Source organism: Dendrobium catenatum, unplaced genomic scaffold, assembly GCF_001605985.2.
Source record: "Dendrobium catenatum unplaced genomic scaffold, ASM160598v2 fragScaff_scaffold_551, whole genome shotgun sequence".
NCBI lineage: Eukaryota > Viridiplantae > Streptophyta > Magnoliopsida > Asparagales > Orchidaceae > Dendrobium > Dendrobium catenatum.
In genome coordinates, this window is record NW_021319013.1 from 138,041 (window position 1) to 162,742 (window position 24,702).

General features: G+C 35.1%; 1 protein-coding gene across 1 annotated transcript; it reads left to right on the forward strand.

Annotated features, from left to right (window-relative positions):
• The first annotated feature begins 10,784 nt into the window (after nt 1-10,784).
• Nucleotides 10,785-17,187, forward strand: LOC110106826. The gene is made up of 4 exons (XM_020836862.2): nt 10,785-11,078; nt 15,344-15,446; nt 16,414-16,575; nt 16,884-17,187. Exons 1-4 carry the CDS (start codon nt 10,825-10,827, stop codon nt 17,016-17,018), a joined length of 654 nt encoding a protein of 217 aa, XP_020692521.1. The 5' UTR covers nt 10,785-10,824; the 3' UTR covers nt 17,019-17,187.
• Nucleotides 17,188-24,702: the final 7,515 nt, after the last annotated feature.

The following is a 24,702-nucleotide window of genomic DNA, read 5'->3' on the forward strand; positions in this document are numbered from 1 at the left end:
TACATTTCAAACAAACTTGTTCTTACATTTTATGGATCATTAACCCTAGATGGATTTCTTGAGGGATTAGTAGAGAAATGTTTCTAGAGAAGTTGATAAATTACTCGCTCTTAATATTCTTTGTTTTGTTGCTTGCTAAAGATGACTTCACATTTTAATATGCATTCTTTATGTTGGTAGATTATAAGAACCTATGACCTGTTCTATCATCTCCATCTTCTTCTCTATTCTTTTTTGTTTTTTGCTCTGTTTGAACGTGATGTGGATTTCTCTCTGTGGCCTTAATTTCTGTGGTTATCGCTTCGTTCTCCCTTTCACGATTGATGCAGGTTTTACATCTCTTTTGTGGCATTTTTAGGGTGAAATTGGTTTCTTGCTTCTGTAGTTTTCTTATTCTTCAACAGCAGGCATGTCTATTGCGGTTGATGATATTTCTGGTTATTTTTTTCTGGTACCAGGGGAGCGCGCCTTTTAGCTGCATACACTCCTTGAATTGGGATTCCAAAGGTTTTTTTTTTTTTTTCATAGGGCCGTGTCTTGCACAAAACTTAATTATTTTGTTCTGAATAGACTTCTAATTGGATGTGATTTTTTTTTCCTTTAAGGATTCAGCTCATTGATCAAGTGGGAGACTTGGGGCTTTGTTTGGGACGGCTTTCTTAAAGTAAGCTTCTAGTATAAAAATTTTAATTTTTGTTTTGAAAAGCTGCTTTAAGAAGTAGTAAGAAAGCCATTTCAAATGAAGTATGAATGCTTTCTAATAAAAAATTTCTAGTCCAAGAAAATTTTGTACTTGAAAGCTATTTTAAAAAATAGGAAAAAAATCATCTCAGACGAAACCTTAGAATAACTTCGGGTTAGATTCATTTGATTTGCTGTGTTTTTTTTCGTTAATTTATATTTTCTTTTCCTAAAATTTATTATTAGTTTGCATGCATAATTTATTTCAAGTTTTATGCATCTAGCTAATCTTCTAGGATTATTTGATTTTATACTTGTTGCCTGGTTTAAGTGGTTCCAATTTTTAATTTGTCGTTTCTTGTATAAAAAAAGTATTAGTTTTTCATATTGATTCTCATCATTTTGTCTTTTTTATCAGATGTGATAAATATTTGTTATATTTTAGATTTTGTGACATGCGAATTTTGTGAGGACTGGACTTGAGCAATGGTTACTGCCTTTAGTGCATAACAGCTCCCAGTATACCTTTTGTTAGTGGGCGAATTATTGTGTCCGGTCATCGGATGTCCGGACATCCAATCCGGTGATGCCACGTCACTCAAATACATTGAGTCCCGATGCATTTTGGTGACGTGGCGACACCGGATTGGTGTCCGGACGAATCCGGACACCGGACGCAATAATTTGCCTTGTTAGTGGGACCTCTATGAATTGGCCCGTGAATTTGTGTGCATTTTACGTTGTTCATATCATTTTAGATGTGTATTAGAAAATTAAAAATATTTAAGACTTCCTTTCATCCAGATCAGAATGCTTGTTCAATACCATATATTCTATTCTTCAAAACTCGTTAAGGATGTCAAATTCTTATGAATGGGAAGGCTTTAGGGCATCTCCAACCGAAAAAATCATTTTACACTCTGAAATGTTGTAAAATCAGTTCGGTTGGAGATGATTTTAGGCTTGTAGTATGCTGCACTTATCAAAATTCAAGAGCATTGTAGTGTACTATGTACTATTAAGTATCATGTAGGCATATTTGGTTTAGGAGAAAATAAAGTTGAATTTATTAGGTCCGGTGTAAGGACGTAGAGGAATGTCCGGTCGGAGGAAAAATCCCGCCAAAAAACTCGGTATTTGCTCGGTATTGCTAGGTATTATTTGATAATAACGAGAAATACCGCTCTGTGAAGACCAATATCGAGCTATACCGAGCAATACTAAGTTGTACCGAGTTTTTTCTAGGAAAAACTCGGTACAACTTTTGTACAACTCGGTATTGCTCGGTATAGCTCGGTATAATTCGGTATTGGGTCTTCACATGATGGTATTCCTCGTTATTGTTTGGTATTGCTTGGTATTTGCTCGGTATTTCTCATTTTTTGGCGCGATTTGGCCTTCGTCCGGACGTTCCTCTACGTCCAGTCGGAGGACGTAATAATTTTTCGTGGCTTAGGTTTCATTTAGGACAACTTTCTTAGTATATCTTAAAGTAGCTTTCGAGTACAAAAGTTTTTAGTTCAAAAAAAATTTATATTAAAAGGTGCTTTAGAAAATAGTAAAAAATTTGTCCCAAATGAAGCCTTGTAGACTACTTCGATTTTTGTTAGGGTTTATTAGGAAAATGGTGTTATATTTTTATTCTTTATTTTTAGAACATGATTATTGATGCGGCCAAGATGGAATTGTAGTAATCAGATTAAGTTGGGATGGTGCAACCAAATTAGCATTACATGTTTAATCTCCTATGTTACTATATTAACTATGCGTTCTTATACAATTCATATTAATTTGTTGGTTGGGAGTTTTGACAACTAATTAAGAGGTATTAGATTCGAAACTTGTGCATAAATTTTATTTTTTTAAATCATGAATGGTGAAAAATAGGCTAGTTGAGAAAGAGGTTTATCTATGTGATCATGTTAAGTAAGATGAAATTCATATTAGGTAAAATAGTTATCTTTTGTACTTGAAAGGCTAAGAATTTATGATTCTAAGGAGACTCAGGATAAGGCATCAAAAGCTTTATTCTCAACATTTGTTTTGTGTTTGAAATTCTATTCATTTTGTATGCATGAGTTTAGGTTTTCATTTGGTGATTGGTTTTTATAAACCTAAGAGTATGATGGTCATAATATAGGATAAAGTTAATATGTAGTGTTTCTAACGTTTAAGATATTGGATTATCAAAGGCAAAGTAGTTGTGTGATCTAATTTAGGCTTTGTTTGGGACAGCTTTCTTACTGTTTTTTAAAACAAATTTTTAGTTAAAAAATTAAAAAAATTTAACTAAAAAATTGATCTAAGAAACAGTATGAAAGTCGTACCAATCAAAGCCTTAGTATTTTTATGGATGATTTATTTAGTTTGTTTAAAAAGGAATGTATTGTAAAATACACGTAATATATTTAAAATATTTTAGAGTTGTTTGGACGAATATAAAATAAATTCAAATAATTATTATTTTTATTTGATTAAAAGTAAAATAAATATAATGTAATTTTAATATAGCAAAGATAATATTTTTGGAATACTCTTACATTTTCTTAGTCAAATTATAAACTTTCTATCCTTTAATATCAATGCATCCAAATAATTTATATTAAAAAAATATATTTATTCGTTACTTGATAAGGATCCTCAATAAGTCGTCGCAATTATTAGAAGAGTTGGTCGAACAAGTTTAGAAGCAAAAACGAAAGGCCTTCCAGCTGCTGAAATTAAAATCAACCTTGACCCAAACGCCCAAATGAGGTGATAGCAGACAAAGACATGATGAAAAAATCAGCCGCCTCACTAACTTTATAAAAAAAAATGTTCAATATATTCATTCAAATTAATATGTTCTGACCATTATTTTTAACTTATATGATTAAAAAAATATATCTATTTATAGAATTAATATTACTTTTAAAAAGTATGGGTTGGAATTTTGTTATAAATTTTGAGATTTAGGTGATAATTAAAAAAAAAAAAAAAGAGGATATAGGGGTATTAAAATATGTAATCCGACTAGTTTAATAAACAGGTCAAAGAGTTGGACTCAAACCCGATAGGTAACTTGAACTCAAGCCGAAAATTCGTTTTTATTAAAAAATATATTTTTATTAACTTTTGAATCATAAATTTTAAGTTAATTAATTAATGATAAGAAGAATATACCAAGAAATAAAATAATGTAAAGAACGAAATATTAAACTATTTATTTTTAGGTATAAATAGGGTTGATAGAAATCAACCCGATTTGTTTAAACCTGAATCCGATTTTTTTCGGACGGATCAGGTTTGATGAGTCGGCCATTTACTGACATCATTATTTGGAGGAATTTAAGTTAGTAAATAATTAATATTTGAGTGTTATGTATCAAATTCTCCTAAAAATATTACATTAAAACATTTATTCACAATGATCATCTCATGTCTTGTATTTAATATGGTTAAACCTCTTCTTAAAATTTGTTATAGGGATGTATTATGAACACGATAAGCTCTCTATTTTATAAGGCTTTCCATCATTAGTATATATAACATCAAATATATCTTGTCATGGAACCTTTTGGTAATTTTATCTCCATCTCTATTCGTGGGATAAGGACATGCCGAATTTGGGAAAAATTATTCTGTGCGGACGACGGACAATGTCCGGAGCTCAATCAGAACGCGCCACATTACTTTTTTTGCTAGGTACTGGTGATCGTTACCACTATGTACTGAGAGCTCTGTCGAAATGCAGAGCAGAAAGGGAAATGCAGAAAAGGCAAGAAACGAGAAACATAAAAGTAATTTCTATATTCATGTTATGATAGTACATACACTATATATAGACATAATAAGTAACAGAAAATATGTGTGACCAATATAAGTATTACACGTGGATTCTTGAGAGGCGGAATAAGAGGATGATGAGTCTAACAGCCCCCCTCAAGTTGGTGGATCTGGAGGTTTCACCGGCTTGCTGGCGAGTAATTTGAATCGAGGTGAAGGAAGCAGTTTGGTAAGCAGATCAGCTAGTTGGTCCTTGGTGCAAATGTGATGAATTTGAATGGTTTTGTCCTTAATGCAGTTGCGGATGTAGTGACAATAGACCTTGACGTGCTTTGTTCTTGCATGAAAGACAGGATTGTTGGCCAAGGCTATAGCGGATGTGTTGTCGCAGAATAGAGATGTGGCGGTGGGTTGTATGCAATTGAGTTCTTGAAGCAAGCGACGAATCCATGTTATTTCAGCTGCTACAGAGGCAAGTGCCCGATACTCAGCTTCAGTGGATGATCGAGCGACTGCATGTTGTTTCTTGACAATCCAAGATATGAATGAGGAGACAAGGAAATTGCAACAGCCTGATATGGATTTCCGGTCAGCAGTGTCGCCGGCCCAGTCGGAGTCGACGTAGGAGTGGAGTATATGCTTGTCGCGAAATAGCGGAAGACCATTGTGGATGGTACCTTAACTGTATCTTAGCAGACATTTAAGGGCTTCAAAGTGAGAGTTGGTTAGGTTTTGCATGTTTTGGCATACTTTATTGACAGTGTAGGCGATGTCCGGCCGCGTGAGAGTGAGGTATTGTAGACATCTAGCAAGTTGGCGATATAACGTTGGATTAGAGAAGGCAGTGGAAGAGTTGTTAGTATTGGGTAGTTTTAATTGTGAAGGAGTAGAGACGAGTCTGCAATTTGACATACTTGCACGGGATATAATGGTTTGTGCAAACCTGCTTTGATTGAGGTGAAGACCGTAGGAGGTATGGATAGCCTGGATGCCCAAGAACTGCGAGAGGGATCCGAGGTCCTGCATGGTAAAAGTTGATTTTAAGTTGTCGAGCAAAGACTTGATGGCTTTGGAACAGTTGCCGGTGATAAGGATGTCGTCTACGTACACTAAGAAGTACATTTGGATTCCGTTATTGTTGTAGATAAGGAGAGATGGGTCGGATGAGCTGAACTTGAAGCCAAGAGTTTCAAGGTGTCTAGATAGTGTTGCGAACCATTTGCGTGGAGATTCTTTGAGACCATAGAGCGCCTTTTTCAGATGGTAGACATAGTCAGGATGAATGTTGTCGATGAACCCGATTGGTTGTTTCATGTGAACCATATAACTAAGAGTCCCATGGAGGAAAGCGTTGGAGACATCTAGTTGGTGGAGTGGCCATGAGTGATGTAAGGCGATTGCGATGAGAATACGAACAGTAGGCATTTTAGCGACGGGACTGAACTTTCTGCGTAGTCGAGGCCGTGTTCTTGATTGAAGCTTTGTGCGACGAGTCTGGCCTTGTATCTTGCGATGGATCTGTCTATAAGGTACTTGGTGCGGAATGTCCATTTGCACCCAAGAACATTTTGGGTGGGATCAGGAGGAACAAGGTCCCAGGTTCCTTGGGAGTGAAGAGCTTGGGATTCTTGAGACATGGCAATGCGCCAGTGTTGGAAGCACACTGCTTCTTTTTAAGTGGTGGGATCGGGATCAGAAATGGAGTGCACAAAACTGAAAATTTTCTTAGGTTTGGAGTGATCGGTTTTAGACCTTGTTTGCATTGTGTGGGTAGGGTGAGAGGTAGGTGACGGGTTGGGCATGGATGAGACAATATGGGATTGATTGTGTTATATGGAATAGAGTTGCTGTAGGATGTGGTGGGAAGGTTGCTGGGTAGTGGCTGAGGTGCATCGGATTGATGTACCGAATGGTGAGTGTTGTTAGAGTGAGTGGGAACGAGAAGTAAAGGTGGGATGAAATATTGACCTGATATAGTAGAGTTAGCTTGTGCGGGAGGATTATAAGGAAAGATAGCTTCTTTAAAAACAACGTACCGTGAGATATAAACGTGTCTGGTTTTAGGATTAAGGCAGCGGTACCCTTTTTGCGAGGAGGCGTAGCCGATGAAGACGCACGATATAGAGAGAGGGGAGAGTTTGGATTTATTGTATGGGCGAAGCCACGAGTAGCATAAGCAGCCGAAAATTTTGAGATGATTGTATGTGGGAGATTTTTGGTAGAGAAATTTTTATGGGCTTTTGTTTTTGAGGGATCGGGAAAGCAAGCGATTTATGAGATAAACAGAGGTGTGTAGAGCTTCAACCCAGAAAGATTTGGGAAGGTGGGATTCAATTAGGAGGTTGTGCATGGTTTCTAAAATATGCCGGTGTTTCCTTTCAGTGACGTCGTTTTGAGATGGTGTGTGAGGGCAGGTAAACTGGTGAAGAATCCCCAAATGTTTGAAAAGAGATTTGAATATGTTGTTTATGAATTCTACTCCGCCGTCAAAGCGGAAGGTTTTGATGTGTTTGTTAAATTGGTTATTAATCATTTTATTAAATTCTAAAAATTTAACAAACACATCAGATTTGTTAGTGAGAGGAAAAATCCAGCAAAATTTGGAGTAGTCGTCGATAAACGAGACATAGCATTTGTAGCCTTGAGCGGATGTGGCAGGGGAAGGGCCCCAAACGTCGGAGTGGACTAATTCAAAAATTTGAGAGGTAGAGGTATTAGAAATCTTGAATGGTAAACGGTGGCTCTTGGCCAAGTTACAAGCATCACAGTGAGTGTTGTTTGTGTTGTTACATAAAGCAGAAATGTATTTTCTAATTTCTTGGAGAGTTTGCCGTGCCGGATGGCCGAGGCGTCTATGCCAAAGTTTCGGCACTTCTTGAGCTGAAAAGAGAGCAAGATTATAAAAGTAGTAGTAAACGAGCGGATGGGATATAGCCCGTTAAGGCAGAGACCCTTGAGGAGTAGGCAACGCGTCGTCGAGTCCTGAATTTGAAAATCATGAGCAGAAAACTTGACAGTGCAATGGTTATCAGTGGTAAACCGGTAAATATAAATGAGATTGAAAGAAAGATTATGTACGTGAAGGAGATTTTGAAGGTAAAGTTTACTTGTTGGAGTTGGAAGTATACATTTGCCTGAGTGCTGGATGAGGAGTTGGTAGCCATTCCCGAGCGTAATTTGTTGATATCCGGTGTAGGATCTGCTGGACTGAAGATTTGAAGAGTCGGACGTTAGGTGGCTTGATGCACCACTGTCAAGAAACCAGTCTGTGTTATTGTTGGACTCGGAGAGAGTGAACAATGCGGTTTTGACAGGTTCTTCCGTGTAGGACGGATCGTGACGAAGCCAACATTTGACTTCTGAGTGTCCGACTTTGGAGCAAATCTGACATATGAGGCTGCTGGAGGGGCTCTTGTCTGCACGATTGCGGCCGCAATTTGAGTATCGTCCGCAGCCAGAGCTGCTTCGCCCACGGCCAAGTCCACAATAAGCGGCAAGGGCTGTAGCGGGATCAGTAAGATGGAGGTTCTGAAGTTCAGTAGTTGCAGAGCTGTGTGTACAAGTCATCGAGACTAAGGGGTTGCAGATTTGTGTGGATGGCAGTCTTGAATGCTTGATATTGGGCTGGAAGGCCATTAAGGGTATAAAAGATCACCTCCTCTAAATCTAAGGGAGAACTGGTAACAGCTATGGCGTCTACGATGGATTTAATGGCAAGAAGATATTGGGACATTGACTGATTTTTCATGGATAAGTGATGAAGTTCGTTGCGTAGTTGAATGGTGCGGGAGTGAGTATTGGATTGGAGGCGCCGAGCAATGGTTTCCCAGATTTTTGTTCAATGGTCGAGTGATAAAACATAGGGGAGGATGCTTGGGGATATGACGGAGTAAAGGACGGCGGCGATGTTTTGATCAAGAAGATTCCAGGTTTGATAGGAGAGTTCGGTTTCAGATGATGGGGTTAGCGGGGTGGGGAAAATGCAACTGTCATCAAGAAATCCTTCAAACATGTTGGCCTTGAAGAGCTTGAAAACTTGGGAGCGCCAGATAGGGTAATTTTCAACGGTGAGGGTGAGGGAGATGATACCTTTGATATGGCTCATCAAGAATTTGAGCTGTTGAGGGATTAATTGTATTTCAATAGATGTGTCGGAGCTCCGTCGGGCTTCGGACGTGGCTGTGGTAGAGGAGGATGAGGTTGCTATGGAGATATGAGAAAACAAGAAGGGAAGAAGAAAGGATCACGGGGTATCTCACTCAAATACCATGAGAGCTCTATCGAAATGCAGAGCAAAAAGGGAAATGCAGAAAAGGCAAGAAACGAGAAACAGAAAAGTAATTTCTATATTCATGTTAAGATAGTACATACACTATATATAGACATAATAAGTAACAGAAAATATGTGTGACCAATATAAGTATTACACGTGGATTCTTGAGAGGTGGAATAAGAGGATGATGAGCCTAACATGTACCAGGTGACGTGGGGCATTGTGATTGATCTCCGGACCATCTAGTGTTCGCACAGAATAATTTCTCACGAGTTGGAGCCCTCCTAAGAGAAAATAGGTTCCCACATGATCAGAATGAATTTAAATTTCAATGGATTTATTTTGAGAATAGTGTTGTATCTAATATATATATATATATTATATCTTGTATTGTTTCATGAAAAATCAATGATTTTAACCGCCTCATCATATCTTTCAAAAACGTTCACCTTTAACTTAATGAGATTCTTCCAGCATCGGATAGTTCAATGGTGTTCGAGCGCTCTCCATCAATCCTTATGATGTTCATATGATCCTTATTACCAGAATGACTATTATAATATCATCTATGCACGAATCCACAACTGTTGGATGTACTCGTTTGGCTATGATTTGTTTCTACTGCTCGTAAGAAGGTTACGCTACGCACCTTGTTCAATCTCTGTTTGGGAAAAAAAACTATCCATAACTTTAGCAATACCTTACTAGGGCTCGACTATGGGTGGGCAAACTGAGCTCGAGTAATTCGAGTCATTGCCTAATTCAATACTTAGGCTCGTGAGTTTATCATCTCAAACATCGAACTCGATCCGACGCTCAGAAGGCGAGCTCGAGCATGGCTTCATAAGCCCATTGAAAACGAGCTCGTCGAGTGGCTTGTTTAGAGCTCCGTCCGCGCCCGCTGTTCATCGTCCCTCACACGCCCGCTCCGAGCCTCCATCCAGTGGTTCCACGTTCAAACGTCCTACACGCACGCCGACGTGCAGACTCTAATGTATCAGGCGACCCGTCTGAAATTTGGCCCGTCGTCCGAACTTTGTCCAAGCTTTGTGCCAGCAGTCCCGCTCTGAAGTCTTCGTGTGTCCAGTAACTCCATTATGTGATCTCGCAAACGAGGTCCGAGCACCCTAGATTTTCTTTTTCGCCGCGCCTGTCGATCCTGCCTTCCATTCTTGGTCGGACATTTTCACGTTCCCTCCCTCCCCCCCGCCCCTCCCCCCCCCCCATTTACGTCAGGCATCCAAGCAAGCTCACGAATAATCAAGCCAAATTTTTGTTGGATCAAACTCGAGCTCGATTATACAACGATCTCAAAATTTTACTCGAGCTTGACTTGTGAGCTTGATAAACTTGACTCACAAGCTCATTAACAAATCAAGCCCGAACTAGCTCTAGAGCGGCTTGACTCTGTTGCACCCCTAAAGGCTAACAACATCGATCAAAAGCATTTTGAATCTTCCATTATCAGAGTTTTCAAATTTCACGTTAGAGTTATACAGAGGCATCATTCCCACCCTATTTTGCATGATTTATTTGATTACACTACATTAAACATAACTTGCTTTAATATTCTAATAGTTATTCAAAATTTTGAACAATTCAAATTGCTAATATCAGTAAAAATTTTAAATGGAGGAAACCAATCATAATATTGTAATATATATTCAAACTAAAATATAAATAAATAATTTAAAAAACATTAATTAATTTTATTTCTTTCCTATTAATGTCTTGTTGCCACATATAATTAAAATAATATAAATAATTCATGTTCTATTAATCTGGAGTAATAAATGCAGGTATAATTAGTGGAATATCAAAATTATTATATTACAGATATTACGATTTAAAAAAACATTAATTAATTTTATTTCTTTCCTATTAATGTTTTGCAGCCACATATAATTAAAATAATATAAATAATTCATGTTCTATTAATCTGGAGTCGATATTTATAATGCGTGGCAATAAATGCAGATATAATTAGTGGAATATCAAATTTATTATAATACAGAAATTACGATTTACGAGACGAAATTGTAGCTCTATTTATTTAAACAGAGAAAGAAAAAAAAAGTTAACCAGAAGGCGTAACGACACAGAGAATGAGTATGCCGCCGGTATTCCTCCTGCTCTGCTTCTTCTCTGTTCTCAATCTCTCGGCGGCGCAGACTCCGATCCCGGCCAAATACGACGGATTCGTCTACGGCGGCGGATCGCTGTGGAAAGGCTTAGTCATTATAGAGGCTTTTCTCGACCCGATGTGCCCAGATAGCAGAGATTCTTGGCCTTCCCTGAAGCAAGCCCTAGAATTCTATTACCCTCGTGTTTCTCTCGCCGTGCATCCTTTTGCTCTCCCGTGAGCTCTCTCTTTCTCTCCCTGGCGCCTTTTTTTCTGTCTTGTTATGATCTTTCGTTGCTTCTTGATTAGATTGATGCATGCTGTGTCAGTGAAGTTTTTTGTGTTTGTTTTACTGATTGCTTTTATATTGATTAAATTTGATTTGGGCAAAACGAAAACCAAAAACAAAGTAGAACCATAGAAAATACTGAACATAAATCTAATTAAATCTCTTTTTTATGAATAACTGAATAAAGCTTATTTAAATCCCCGTTGTGCTCTTCATGTTTTCAGATTCTTTTTGTATTCTCTATATTTTGTATCGATCCGCTGAATGATTTTTTATTTGTTTTCCCACTGAACAGTACACTTAGAATTGTCAAAGCAATTTTGTCGCATTTTTTGTGATTTTTTTTTCAGAAAAATTTTGTAATATATATATTTTTTGTGATTTTCTGATTATTTATTATTATTTGAAAAATCTATGAAAAATGTTTATTTGAGTGGAAAAGTTGGAAAACGGTGATTGAGGTGGAAATCTGTGAATAAAGATTTTACTCGAATTAATTAATATTTTAAATTATTTATATTTAAAACGCTCTAAATATATGAATTTATTGATCAAACACAAATATTTTCCTGCAATTAATTAATTATCATAAAATTGTCAAACTAAAATGATCATTAAATTCATTTTTATTGTTAAAATTACGCTCCCCTGGCTCTATTTGAGTTGAATCTTCAAAGATCAAGCTTAGCTCAGCAAATATGATTGGTGGGCCAAACTAAGCTTTGTAGGATAGATATAAAAAATGCTCATTGATTGCTTGATAAGAAGCCTATGTTCTATTTATTCATTAAGTTAGTTGATATTTAATAATTATTTTGAAAAATTATGTATTTAGAAAATTTCAGGATATTGTATTTAATCCCATATTATTTATTTTAGAAAATGTTAAAGTTAGTATATTAGTAGGTTGCTCATATCTATAATTTTTTTTTTTGTAAACATGTCTGACCTGATATGTTCAGCATAACTTAACTTTTTTATGTCATTCATATTTTGGAATGACTACATTTTAAATATATTTAGAAGAATATAGCTGTTTATTCAAATCTTTATCATCAATTCATAAATTTTAAATGACTAAGGTTTCATTTGGGATGACTTTTTTACTACTTATTCGTTTGGGACAGCTTTCTTACTGTTTCTTAAAGCCTCTTTCTAGTACAAAAATTAAAATTTTTCTGCTTGAAAGCTGCTTTAAGAAAAGTAGTAAGAAAGTCGTCCCAAATGAAACCTAAATTTTAAACGTAGAAAATACAATATTTTGTTATTTTTAAGTTATCAATTATGTTTATATCCAAAAAATAAAATAAAAAAAAAATTATGTTTATATGCTACATTTAAATTTATTATAAATAGTGAAACATGTATGAAAATAAATTATTTTGAGTGAAATATTTTAAGTTTTATAAAAAAATTAGGTCAAACTGAGGCTGGAAATTTTTTTCTTTATTTTGAAATTAGTATAATATCAATTAATCGTGAATTACTCTTTTAATTCAAATGCTTTAAGATTTAGGCTTCATTGGGACGGCTTCTTAAAGCAGCAATTCTAGAACTAGAAAGCTGCATTAATAAGCAGTAAGAAAGTCATCCCAATTGAAGTCTTATTTTGACTAATTTTATTCCCTTATAAAAGTATAAAGAAAAGGATAATTGGCCAATGTGAAATTTTAAATTTTTAATTTAATACTAAATATTTAATAACTAATGTATTTCTATGAAGTTTATGATATTAATCAATTTATATAACGTTGTAATTTTATTTATTTGCAAGTTTAATTTTGTGTGTAAGTCGAGTATAAATAGCTAATCTACGAACCAAATTTAAATTCTAAGATCAATTCAAGTTTTATTAGAATCAAAATTGGTCTACTTTATTGAATCTATGTTAATTGTTTCAAATATCTAATTTAAATAAATATTATGTAAAATAAATATGATAACTATTACATTTTAAATCTTATAATTAATTTATAATTATTAATTTTTTATTAAATAATAAGCACGTTCAAGTAATACTAATATTATATAATGCTATATTTTTATATTGTAATATTATATATTCATATTACTTTTTAGGCATTAATATAAATATTATATTTGGGGTTGTTATTATAATAAGATAATATTAGATAATTGTAGCATATGTATTTAATATAGTGTATAACTTGAGTTGATTTTAGAATTAAAATTTTCAATTCTACGGTCCTTCCGATCTCAATCGCCTGCTATCAATGGTCCTCCTACCTCATTTGCTCGATTATGGTCCTCAGGCCACTGTCACTCTACTTCTGTCCATGGAGCATTGTCCTCCAACTATGGCTCTTCAAGCCTACGTCACCCATTGATTACAGTCCTCGAGCCACCATCGTCTGACTAAAGTTCTTTTGACTTTCGTCGTCTGATTATGATCCCTTAAACCTCCACCGCCCGTCGCCAGTCGCCTGAGGTCCTTTGATCATCGTCACGTGACTATGGTCCCTTCAACTTCAGTTGCGCGACTTCGATCCCCTTTAGTCGCATGACTATGATCCCTTCAAATTCAGTCGCACGATTATGATCCCCCGTCGCATAATAATGATCCTTCCAATCATAGTTGCTCGACTACAGCCCATACGACCACCGTTGCCTACCGACTATATTGCACCGATACACCTATTTATGAAGGCGTGTTGTATATGATACAATGATACACGGATACGCCTCTGATATGGCACCGATACATGTCGGATACGGCTTTGCCATATCCAATTAAAATACTATTTAATTTCAAAAGGACACACGTATCCGATACGCATGTCCTTTGAAAAATCAAAAGAAATCTGGAATAAAGACGCGTCGTATTTACTTCCGCGGCTACGAGCAAGGTTCTCTCATTTCCGAGATGGATTTGAGTCTCTTGATGATATGTGAATGTTAGAAATTGCTAATCTTTCACTTGATGAGCCTAAATTAGAAGCTATGATATTTATTCAATATGATATAGAAGTTCAAAGACAAACCACTGAAGAAGCTAATCATATTATTCCTTCTATTGAATAGTTGAAACTTCATGGGCTAGACAATTTATGTTTATGCTTTTGTTGTTGCACTAGACATTTGCTTACTTATATTTTGATATTTGATATTATGAGCTAAAATGCTATAAATGTTGTTGTTTTCATTTTTTTTGTAATTACTAATGTTATGTTTTGATTGCTTTCTTAATTTTTTTGTATAATTTATAAATTATAATGTCGTATATGCTTCGTACCCGTATCCTGTAATTTTAAGAATTGACGTGTCCCATATTCGTGTCGCCGTATCCGTATCGGTGCAACATAGCCTACCGATTGTGGTCCCTCCGACCACCGTCGTATGCCAACTACGGTCCCTCCAAGCTCTGTCATCCGAAAATGGTCCCTTCGACCTCAGTTGTCTGACTATGGTCCCTTCGACCTCCATAGCCTGACTATGGCCTCTCCGGCCATTATTGCACATTATCGGTCCCTCCGACGTCTGTCATGGTATAACGGTTCCTCTAACTAGCATCGCCTAACTATGGTACATCCTACCACCGTCGTCCGACTATAATCTCTCCAACCACCGTCGCCCAACTACTATCCTACCACCCAAATGAACAAGCTATCTTCCGCGAATGTTAAGTTGTAACATTATGTTATTTATTAAATTTGACATGCTAACTTCACCAAAAAAAATAGTATAAATAATTGAAATCACCGATTTGAACAGGTGATTATTATAATATTATTTATATTATATTTATTTTATATAGTATTATAAATTGAATTGATCTAAGAATTGAAATATTATATTATCTATCATAGCTAAACTAATTCTGATTTATATAAATTATAAATCCAAAATTAAGCTCGTGAAATAATAATGTAATATTATATAAATAAAAAACATTATACTATTTATATTTAATATAAATATTTATTAAAATTGGCATGTTAAATTAAAGAAAAAGAAGTGCGATTTGATTGCTCTTTAAACTTTCTTAACATTGGTTGCTTATTTTATAGTTTTCTTCACTCTGTAAATTTTTTCTTATCATAACAATATTTAATCATTTTGTTTTCTTCTAGCTTTGATCTTTTTTTCTTGTATTTCGATTTTGCAGGAACTTTATTAGATGTTCACGATACACACCTTTAAGTGTTTCTTAGTGTGTTAATCTGAAATCAATATCTTTTTTCGATGACCTCAGGTATCACAGCAATGCCTTTGCATCGTGCCGTGCACTTCATATTGCACACAATCTAAATGCTTCCTCAACTTATCCGTTGCTTGAGCTCTTCTTCAAACACCAGGTAAAGTTCTTAAATTTTTTGCAATTCTCAGTTCTTACGAAGATTTTGGTCACAGATCCTTGTGAAAGTAGAATCAATTATCTAATTTGTTCAACAAATTCAAATACATAAGAAGCCAGCCTACTAATCTTTCATTTCATAAAAGGTTGTAGCCAAAATCACCTACTCAAGTCAGATATTAATAATTTTTTTACCACCTAGCATTTTAATCCATTCGCTCCAACATCTATATCAACTTAGAATAGTATTACAGTACACTACAGGAAAATGATCAATTACCGGCAGCCATTTCCGGCAGTTAAGATAAGTTTTCCGGCGGTTTGAAAAGTTTCCAGCGTTTTCCGGCATTTTTAAAAATGCTGGTAATAGTCGACACCTAAAAAATAAATTGGAGGTATATCCGGGTGTCAGTTTACTGCCGGCATTTCTGACGGTTTATTATTAAAAACCGCCGGTTAAAACCGTCGATCTAACCGCCGGTAAACAACAAATTTCCTATAGTGGTTCTAAACTTTAGAATTCATTAGGTATTTTGTTCTTCCCGACTTTGAAGGAAAATTTATTTCACGAATTAGTTGTTTGATTGGCTGTTTAAAAGTAGAGAATAAAGTAAACCTATGCCAAATGAACACAACCAGCTCATCTTGATTTGTTTGTTTGGAGCTTTGTCTATCAACCAAGAGATATTAGTTTCATGTCGTATGTATCTGATGTGCGTATGAGTTTGACTTAATTGATCTAAATGTCCTAAAACAATACAACGAATATCATTTATTTTCATTACATCAAATTCGTGAAGGAAATGAACGGCGAATTAATTTTACTCGACCAATTTGCTTCAAAACAAGCAGAAAAGAATGATATTGTACAAATACTCAAGGAGATAGAAACACGATTTGTAAATTTTTCTTCAGCTAAATTTTGAAAAAGTTATAATTCATGTATTATGAGTGCCTTGATGATACAGGAGAGTTACTACAACGCACCAACTTATTATAGATCAAGAGCTTTTATAACCGATCAGTTCTCTAAGATTGCTGCGGAAGCTGTGGGTAAGGGATCATACTCTGCAATCAAGTCTGGCTTCAATGATTCACGAACTGATATGGCAACAAGAATATCCTTCAAGGTGAGCAAATAGAATTATATATGGAGAAAATATGAGGGAGATTATTCTAATCAAAATTTGAACAGAATAGTTTTAAGATGAATTTATTAATAAGAAATAATTACTTAATTAATTTTTATACTGTATTCATCTGGAATTAAGGCTTCATTTGAGGCGGTTTTCTTACTGTTTCTTAAAGCAATTTTTTAGCATAAAAGTTTTTTTTTTTTGTTGTACTAAAAAGCTGCTTTAAGAAACAGTAAAAAAGACGTCCCAACCGAAACATAAATCTAATCTTTTTAATGAATCTATTTGTTTTTTTTCTTCAGTATGGCTGTTCAAGGGGAGTGATGGGCACACCTTATTTCTTCGTTAATGGCATCCCATTACCAGACTATGGCTCTGCTCTTGACTTCAAGAAGTGGAAGAGTATTATCAATCCCCTCTTAACAGTGAAGAAATGATTGCTTTGGTGAGGGAAGTCCTCTTATTCTTGCCTGCAGCCTTGCTATTTTTTTTTTTTCCAAAATTTCAAAGTGAAATTTCTCATGTATTATGTGTCATGGTCATTAAGGGAATGAAGCATTCCTCATGCAGATTTTGAAACTTTTTTTTTGCTTTTATCATATAATCAAAAGTAGAATTGTATACCAAATATTTTTTAATTTGGTATACAATTCTACTTATGTAATTTAAATTCAAGGGCTTCAATGTCCGTCCTAATACAAATTACGTGAAAATATCTTTAAATGTTATTATTATTATAAGACTAAATTTGAGAAACCTATTAATTAGGAGTGTCAATATTTAATATGATATGAAAAACCGATTAGAATCCGACCTGAAAACTTTTTGTCAGCATCAACTCGTTTTCGCAAACGGGTCGGGTTTAGATTCCAATATTTGACCAAAACGATGATGAATGGCCTTCTTTCGTAATATTTGTGGCTTTTCAATCCTACCACACTCATTCGAATGATCAACTAGCTATCATGGGTTGTGACTTCCATGCCACTTTTGCTAAGTGTTGTGATGAAGATTTTTTGCATTTTGGGCTTGGTATTCAATAAGTAGCACTCCCTTTCCTTCCCTTCCCTCCCTCCCTATGTGGAAAAATTATTAGGTGCGGAGTGCGTACCGTCCGCACAAGTATTGGGTACCTAGCAGTACCCAACGGTACCGAGTGCGGGTACCACTAGATACCCAATGCTTGTGTGGACGGTTCTACCCGTCCGCACTCAGCACCTAATATTAGACCTGTCAATTTTTGACCCGAACCCGAAACTGACCCGGCATTATTCGGGTTCGGGTTGACCCGACCCGGTCTTATTTATACTAAAAATTTGATTTAAGAAGAAGAATAACATCCCAAATGAAGCCTTATACGATTTTCAGCAACCCTTATTGGTCAGACCTTTGCTCATCTTATCTTTACAATGCTTTTATCACCTATCTATAGTATAGGGTACTCTATTCTTATTATAATACTTAGCAACTTTGAGCTCTTTAGGAATTAATTCACTTTTAAAATGTATTGGATGAGTTTCTGTGCTATTAAAGTCTCTATGGCTTTTGCATGTGTGGGATATGCCAATGGAGATCCTTTCAAGCTTTATTAAAAACCAAAGGCTTTCAAATCCTCTTTTAAAGGCATTGAGTTCAATTACAACTCATCATATTGATTCAATTAAGGGGGATTAGAAGGGCATTATTTATTTAATGGAAAACGCTCCTTTCAATATCAAGTTGATTACAAAAGCTTAATTCTTATATGAAAGTTTTGTGCATGCTTCCAACATTAAGATTTTGACTTCGTTTGGGACAACTTTCGTATTGCTTTATAAAGCAGATTTTTAGTTAAAAAAAAGTGTACTTGAAAGCTGCTTTAGAAAGCAATAAAAAGTTGCTCCAAACAAAATTTTTATGGGTCAAAAAAACAACCAAAGCAAAGGGGATGATGGTTTAAAAAAATTTCTATGTTTTGATGAAGATCCAAATATTTCTTAATTTATTAAATGAAGATGATAATCACTTTCCTAGCCTACTTTTTATGTTGAATGATTCAATGATGATCATAATTCTTCTAGTTATATTATGTCAATTAATCTAAGAAAATAAAATAAGCAATAAAAAAGAATAGCTAACTTCAATTTTCATAGATACAAGTATTCATAATTATTATTTTTAAAAGTAATTGAGCTTCTTATCAGATGATTGTTATAAGAGATTAGAGGTCTACACAATTTAGAAAGTAACAAACGCTTTAGGAAAATTTCACACTACAAACTATTCAATAAGCTCACTTCATTTAATAAATGCAAAAAATCTTCTTGTTATAGAGATTAGAGGTCTACACAACATTAAGTCTCCTTGTCTCATAACAAGGTGTTTCTAGAGTCACTCTCTACATCATCCCAAAGATCAATAAGCTCACTTCCAATGAGCAAAAGCTCAGATGCCAAGAATTAAACTATGATTAGAAGAGGATGTCACTGATTAATCACGTATAATAGGTCTAGGGCTGTAAATGAATCGATTCAAGTCGAGTATGTGCTTGTTCATGTTTGTGTTTGTTTATTATCAACTTGTTCATGTTCGCTCAAGCTTGATTCGACCTTTCTTGTTTGTGTTCAAACTTGGTTTGTTTAAGTTAATGAATGGTCATGTTTGAATTGTGTTTGATTGATGTTCAGTTCATTTCATGCTTATCGAGCTTTAAACAAACAAGCATTATCAAGCTTTATGGAGCCTACTAACAAACAAGTTCACAAACATTAATTTCTAGCGATTATTTCGAACTAACAAACAAGTCTGTTTACAAACATATATAATGAGTATTTTTGAGCTATTGTTCGCAAATATATATAACAATTATTTTCAAACTATCAAACAAGTATGTTCACGAACATATCTAGCGTGTGTTTAGAACTACCAAGAAAGATCGTTCACAAACAAATGAATTATAATTATTCTTATAAGAAAGCTTGTTTATGAACATTTTGAACAAATAAAATTGATGATAATAAACAATCTTCCTTTAAAATTCATAACCCCCAAAAAGTAATTCCATAAATATAATTAAGCAGAATCAAACACAACAAATTTTTTATCAACTCATTTATTACTAGTAAAAGAAAATGATAATAAATTCATAAGCAATGTCATATATGTAACGCCCAAATATCAAAATTTTAAAGAATATCTTGTTTTAATCTCTTCATTTACCAACCAGAGCTTATATCTATCGTTATAAATAAATCCAGGAAAAATAATTAAAAATTATATATCAAAAATATAAAAATACATTTATTCCTCAAAATTCATATATAATAGCCAATAGTTCAATTTATTCATTCATCAGTCTATATTTTAGCTCTAGATTATAAAAGAATAAAATTAAAAGAAATGCAGTAATAAAATAAAACATGAATCTCAAATATGTCCTTACCCATTGGATCCTGACCCTTTCCTAAAAAATATGTAAAACTACAGAGTGAGCTGAGAGCTAAGTAGGTTACCAAAAACTATAATTGAAATCAATGCAATGTAATATAAACAATATGCATGTAATTATTTAATTACTATTAGTATGAACATATATCTGTAAAAAACATGTAACAATATATGGAATAATAACATATCATATGATCAATAAATATTAGTACAACTAGAGCAGTGATCAGTAATCGGGTGAACATATATAAGAGGTCAATAAACTCTATCACTTTTATACCAATTTGTTAAGAATATTTATATCTATCTCAGTTCAGGAAATTTGTATACCTATCATAGTTAAATGCATGTCGTACAATGTCTATGTTATGCATGTATATTATCTAAATCATATGATTCATATATATCAAATGTCTTTGTATCAATTTTATCAAATACTTGTATCAATCATAGCATATATCTTATATAAATTATATCATCTAAATTATATGATTTATCATTTATTTCCAATCATATGCATATGCAAGTAATATAAGAAAGAAAAGACATGGCTATATGTAGTATTTTTCTCTGTATCTAGTTATGTAGGCCAATTCTACATGAATCAGTCTCAATTACAAGTCATTTAGGTCATGTGACTTTCGTATCAGATGTCATCATTTCCTACCCATCGACGTATAATATCATATCAACATGTCTCCTTATGCCTCTATTTTTATATTTTTATTTTAAAGGAAAGTCTGTCGGCCCACTCTTATGTACAAGTTAACATGTATTCAGCCAACCTGAATCAGTTAATCAAATCTAGCCAGCCTTTCTTACATACACATATTTCCTAGCATATGTAACAAAATAAATATATAATAACACACTCAAGGTTTAATTTATTGTGTCATCTTAATACATGTAAATTTTACATATAAACCAAAATTTTAAAAAATATATAAGAAAATGCAATTTGTTCTTTTTCATATGTATGTATCCATAATGACAAAATTATAATAATTATGCATCTCATATAAGCATATAAAATGATTTTAATAATTAATTCGTAAATTTTTAAATTTATTCAAATTACTTAAATTAGAATATTTCCCCCAAATTATAAAAATACAAAGTAAATATTTAATATATTTCTATCAAAATGCTCATATTGATGATATATATCACATACTAAAGTTATGCCGTGGAATTTTTGTCAATACAAAGGTAATTGTATTTTCGATAACAAAAATACAAATTTAATAAAAAAAACTTCACATTATTGAAATAAAAAATAAGAAAATGGTTCATTGCAATAAGACGAGCAAATCTCTGAATAAGATCAACAAACGAAAATCGCTCTACGGCCTCCAAATCTAACTTTCTCTTCTCTCCCTCAAATTTCTCTCTAATTTTCTCTCACGTCTCTATTAGCTGATTTGAATCGGGTAAGGGATTTTAATAAAGTTAGATGAAGTGGCTGAAGATATTTATAAATAAAATAAAAAATAATACGGCGGTCGGACTGGGGTCGGCGGCGGTCGGAATGGGGTCGGCGGTCGGAGTTCCTTCGTCGGGGGCTGATCGGACGAGCGGAGGAGACGATAGAGCGAGCGACCGAGAGAGAGAAGGAAAGAGTGAAAATGAAATGAGCGGAGCGAGGGGGCTCGTATTAGGGCTTTTACCGGCGGTCTAGACCGCCGGAACAAATCACTTATCACCGCCGGTTTGGACCGCCGGTTAATGTTGATATCCGGCGGTTTACCGGCGGTTTATAGACCGTCGGTAATGCCGGCGGTGTATCGTAGCTAAGCCGCCGATTTGGCCGTCGTTAGAGTCCGACGGCGAAACCGCCGGCGGAGCCGTCGGTAATACCGACGGTCTATAAACCACCGGTGCAAACCGCCGGTATTTGCCATTTTTCCTGTAGTGATCAAGCTTGTTTATTAAAGCACCGAGTATTTAAAAAATATTCAAGCTTGTTTGAATACTTAATTTAATGATATAAATGAGTTTTTATCGAGCTGAACCTCGAGTAGCTTCTTGAACTCTCAGTTCATTTACAACCCTAAAGTCTCAGTTCATTTACAACCCTAAGTAGGCCTCATGTAGGAATAGTTCATAGTCCTCTTTAGCACTCCACCCTCCTAATTCATTCATAGCTTCTACAGTAAAAGGACTTACTTTAGAGCCAATTATCTTATTCCCTTGACATTTTTCGACATTTGTTTGTCTGGCTAAATGCTCTTAAGTTAGAAGTATTTGTAGAATACGTGAGTGGCATGTCATTATAGTCAAAATCTTCATAAAATTTGTACCTATCATATACAAAAAGTTACACAGTAAAAATCAGAAGAAAAATATAATTTTATAAATTTAAGAGAGAATAAATTGTCAAATCTAAAATAATTGAAAATTAAATTGAGATTAATGCTACTTGCAACTATCATAAGACTTTTTATAATTGAAGCGACAAACAAAAAATGACCAAAACCCACTTTCTCTCTCCTCCCTTCTCTCTTTCCCTCTCTTCTTCCACGATAAGCCACCCAAATGGTGGAGGACGTAACGGCGCTAGAGCTTTAATGCTTATACACACACACACACACTTTTAGTACCATGGCATCTCAGCATCACATGCTGAATTCAGAATTATTGTAGAATAGAGACTTAAACGTTGCGGCTGCGATTTCTATCACCGATGTGCTCTTAAGCCTAATGTCGTAGTTCTCCAAAGCGCAATGATGCTTAATAGTTCTAACATAACTTAAAAAATTTTATTTTAAAACACATTTTCATATTTTGTTTTGTTACAGTTCATCCTTCATTGGCTAATTCAAGAGCTCTATCCAATCATAGGATTATGGTCATTCACTATGTGGGGATGGATTTCTTTGGCAAGCTCTGTATTAGGAGTGGTCAAAGGACATTCTTATTACTACTATCGAACAGCATTACCAAATGTGCTAAAGTGAAGTCATTGGCCAAGGTGAACATAATTAGTTAATTACTGATATGTCATAAAAAAAATATCTTGATCAGACACGAATCTTGAGGCAAAAATCAAGTTGAAAACAAAAAAATTAAATCCGTGATCACTTGAACTCTGATTTCAGCAAACTTATAGTCAAATTGAGCGTCGCGGAAATACGAACCCAACGACACCAAATTCAACTCAATCCGAACCCAAATGAGTCCAAATCAAGGACCCGAAGCGCTGTTGGAAGGTTCAAACCACAATTTGAGTTACCAAACAGTTTCTAATCATGACATGCTTATAATCAAATCGAGCGGCTCGACGAGATGAATCCAACGAGCCTAAGATCACCAAATTATGATATCATTAAGACCTTCAAATGTCTTATGAACGGTCCATTATCAAGGGATTCAATATCGGCCGTCCATCCAACCACTCCACATTTGCCCTAGATCATCTTCCTATTAACGGGTCATGCCATCCTCAAAAAAATTATAAATAGCCCCTCATTTCTCTTGAGAGGGGCCCGAAGCAAGAAGAGAAGAAGAGAAGGAATAAGAGAATATTAGGAGGGAACAAACTCCTCGACTACCGCCGCCCGAATTCCAACTAACGTCGGAATTTCGCCGGACTTTCAAATGACGCCGAAATTCTGCCCGACTTTCCAGTGACGCTGGAACTCTGCCCGACGCCCAAATGATGTCGGAATTCTACCCAAGTGAGGCCAGAATTCTGCCCGACGGACCTTCGCTCGTCGCTAGATTTCTACCTGACACCAGACTTATGTCCGTTGTTGGATTTTCGTCGGACATCTGTCCGATGCTTGATTTATATCAATTGCTGGACTTCTATCTAACGTCATCCTTCTAACCTATGTTGTTAGACAATGATCATTTCTACTTACGTCGCCCACCGACGGAGGTCGGCAGACTACAGTCCTGCCGACCTCCGTCGCCCGCCGACTACATTTCTTTTGACTTTCATCGACCACCGACTATGATCCTTCTAACTTATGTCGCCCACCGATTACGCTCCTTCTGACTTCCGTCGACCATCGACTACAGTCCTTCCGACCTCCGTTGCCCGCTAACTACGGTCCTTCCGTCTTACGTCGCCCACCTACTATAGTCCGTCCGACCAAATGAACACGTCAACAGTAGCTCTTTGTATTCTCATCATGTAATGTACTCTATAAGATGCACATCAAGTTAAGGTCTTCCCCCAAGGGAGGGCCTCATTTGTAATCAACTGCAATACTAGTGTATTCATTCAAATTGGGCTAGGCCCCATAGTTTTTCCCCATTTTCAGAGATTTTTCACGTAAAAATCTTGGTGTCTCATAAATGCTACACCCTCTCTCTTATCTAATTGCGTGCTGAATTTTCATACAAAGTTAAGACATTAAATTATATATTTCTCTATCGCTGTGAATACTCATGGACGCAACAATTACATTAACCAAGTCCTAATAATTTGAGGTGTTCACAAGATTTGACCTACCATTCATGATCATCACCTTTACTATCTTCTAGTTTAATAGAATGAAGTTGATTAAATTTTGTTAAGATCATAAGCAACCTAAAGTTCTCTTCCATTAATTACCCATTTACCCTCATACAAATAGATAGGATAAAGTAACTAATAAAATCATCATTAATATCCTTAAACAAACTTTCTCTCAAGAAGGTAGTCAAGATTACCAATTTCTTGGCGAGTGATGGCTAAGTAGGCTGGTA

Excerpts from the sequence above, each read along its gene's own strand:
- LOC110106826 (XM_020836862.2), top strand. The coding sequence starts at position 10,825 with ATGAGTATGCCGCCGGTATTCCTCCTGCTCTGCTTCTTCTCTGTTCTC. Across the intron at positions 11,079-15,343 it reads GTGCATCCTTTTGCTCTCCC|GTATCACAGCAATGCCTTTG; the intron begins GTGAGCTCTCTC and ends CGATGACCTCAG. Across the intron at positions 16,576-16,883 it reads CAACAAGAATATCCTTCAAG|TATGGCTGTTCAAGGGGAGT; the intron begins GTGAGCAAATAG and ends TTTTTTCTTCAG.